This window comes from Tetrao urogallus, assembly GCF_951394365.1.
Source record: "Tetrao urogallus genome assembly, chromosome: 11".
Taxonomy (NCBI): domain Eukaryota; kingdom Metazoa; phylum Chordata; class Aves; order Galliformes; family Phasianidae; genus Tetrao; species Tetrao urogallus.
The window spans coordinates 18,991,526-18,993,720 of record NC_136824.1 but is presented as its reverse complement, the minus strand read 5'-3'; the positions used below and the strand labels follow the sequence as shown (position 1 = coordinate 18,993,720).

At 49.8% G+C, this 2,195-nt stretch overlaps 1 protein-coding gene across 1 annotated transcript; it reads left to right on the top strand.

Annotated features, from left to right (window-relative positions):
- Window positions 1-221: 221 nt before the first annotated feature.
- SENP8 (SUMO peptidase family member, NEDD8 specific) lies at window positions 222-860 on the top strand (the record flags this gene model as incomplete). The annotated part of the gene is made up of 1 exon (XM_079540612.1): window positions 222-860. One exon carries the CDS (start codon window positions 222-224, stop codon window positions 858-860), a length of 639 nt encoding a protein of 212 aa, XP_079396738.1.
- Between the last annotated feature and the right edge of the window lie 1,335 nt (window positions 861-2,195).

Below are 2,195 nucleotides of genomic sequence, written 5' to 3'. Positions count from 1 at the left end.
ACAGCGCGCCTCTCAGCTCGCATCTGGCAGATGCTGCCCATGTTGATCCTTCAAATTCTGCTCTGGGAGACTCGCTGTGATGCTGGCTGCCTGCTGAGGAGGAACGTGAGATGTTTGTGGTCTCCTGTCAAAGGTGTAGTCGTTGTGTAATTCCTCTTCTACCCTTTCTGTCTTCCAGCTTTTGAAGTTTCCTGGAGCGCAGCGGCCCCACCGGGTGCAGGATGGACCCTGTGGTTCTCAGCTACATGGACAGCTTGCTGAGGCAATCAGACGTTGCCCTGCTGGATCCTCCGAACTGGCTCAACGATCACATCATCGGCTTTGCCTTTGAGTACTTTGCCAGTGACCAGTTCCAAGAATTTAGCGATCAGATTTGCTTTATCAGCCCCGAAGTGGCTCAGTTCATCAAATGTGCCCTTAGTCAGGAAGAAATAGCCATATTCCTTCAGCCGCTGGACCTGCTCCACAAGAAGCTGGTGTTCCTGCCCATCAACGATAACTCCAACCAGGCGGCAGGAGGCACCCACTGGAGCTTACTGGTTTACTTCAGGGACAAAAAGTGCTTCGCCCATTACGATTCCCACAGCAAGTGCAACTCTGTCCATGCCAAGCAAGTGGCAGGGAAACTGGAGGCCTTCCTGGGGAAAAGAGGAGGCAAAGCAACCTTCGTGGAGGAGAAGGCGCCGGCCCAGCAGAACAGCTATGACTGCGGGATGTATGTGATCTGCAACACCGAGGCTCTGTGCCAAGGGTACTTCAGGGAACAGCAAGAGCCTCTGCTACAGCTCCTCACCCCTTCCTACATCACACAGAAGAGAAGCGAGTGGAAAGCTCTCATTACCAAGCTCGCACAGAAGTGATCTGGGTGCTCTCAAGTCACCGCTCTCAGTGCCTGAGGGAGGTGCCCACGCTCAGGATTTTTCCCCTCAAGAAGAATGTAACTCCTTCAGCACGGTCCCAACCCACAATGCCCTCCTCACAAAGCCTTAGTCTCCTCTGGAAGTCACCGGCCTTTCAGCTTCCCACCAATGAAATCACTTGGCTTTCAAAAAAATCTCCCTGTCCATGCTGATTTTTACACTCGTTGCTGTGGCAAAATGGGGTACTAAAGAGACTTCTCCACCTCTGCCCAGCAAGCGACTCACCCTCATTAGGTGGCTTTAATTAGCTGGGGGCATTGCTGCTCCTGCCTGGTTTAGCAATGCCTGTTAAAACCAAGCACAGAATGCTTTATTGTGGACAGCCCTCATCTGCACCTCCAGCTCTGGGTGTTTGCAGCAGCAGTGCTGGAGTTCCCCCAAACACTTGACAGTGGAGATGTGTCCAGTGGTCAGACTCAAATGGAAATGCTGCAGTGAATTGCAAAATGGGGCAAAAATCGGTGTTCTACAGATAGCTGCTCCTTGCCTGTATGAAAGTATCTCTATTTTTTTTCTTCCTTTTTTTTTTTCCTCCTTTTCCACCCCTGCTTGCTCTGATTACAAATTAAAGCCTGGCTCTGAGCTGCTGGAAGATGAATAGGTGAATAGAAAGCTGAGAAAACAACTCCTAGGAAAGAAAGCTTAATTGAAATGGAAAGTGACGCTCTGTCTTTGAAGTCTTATTTTTTTCTTCATGATTTTAGGTCATCTCCATTTTGGGGGAGGGTGCTGCACCATTCCCCAACCCTCATTATCATTTGCTGTGCTTTCTGTAGCACAAAAACAGTTTTTGTATTACCCCAATTTAAAACAAACAAACAAGCAAAAACACGAAAAACAAGGACAACAAAGGGGCAGAATTTGAGGTACAAAAGCCAAAGATAACAATCTCCTTGAAGTTCAAGATGTTGGTCCCTAGTACCCTTCTGGCCACACTCAGAACACATGGGTGCCAACTGGATCGAGGAAATCCAGGTTAAAAACAACCCTCGAAAAGGCAGAGGAGTTCCTTTAACCTGCACCTCCCCACGCATCCCATTTGAGCACCAGCACAGCACGGCGATGGCCAGCTGTAGTGTGGGGCATAAATGTCTTCAGCTCCCCTTGTTTTTAAGAAAGGTAAGTAGGTGCAGCCTGACAGACTGCTCCAAACACACAAACACAGCGGGGCTCCGAGTCGTTGCCGCATTGAGCAGCCGGCAGCGTGCGGCTTTCCTCCTTGGAAAATCACCTCCACTGCTCGGATGGATCCAAAAACCCCAAAGCGGCACCAAA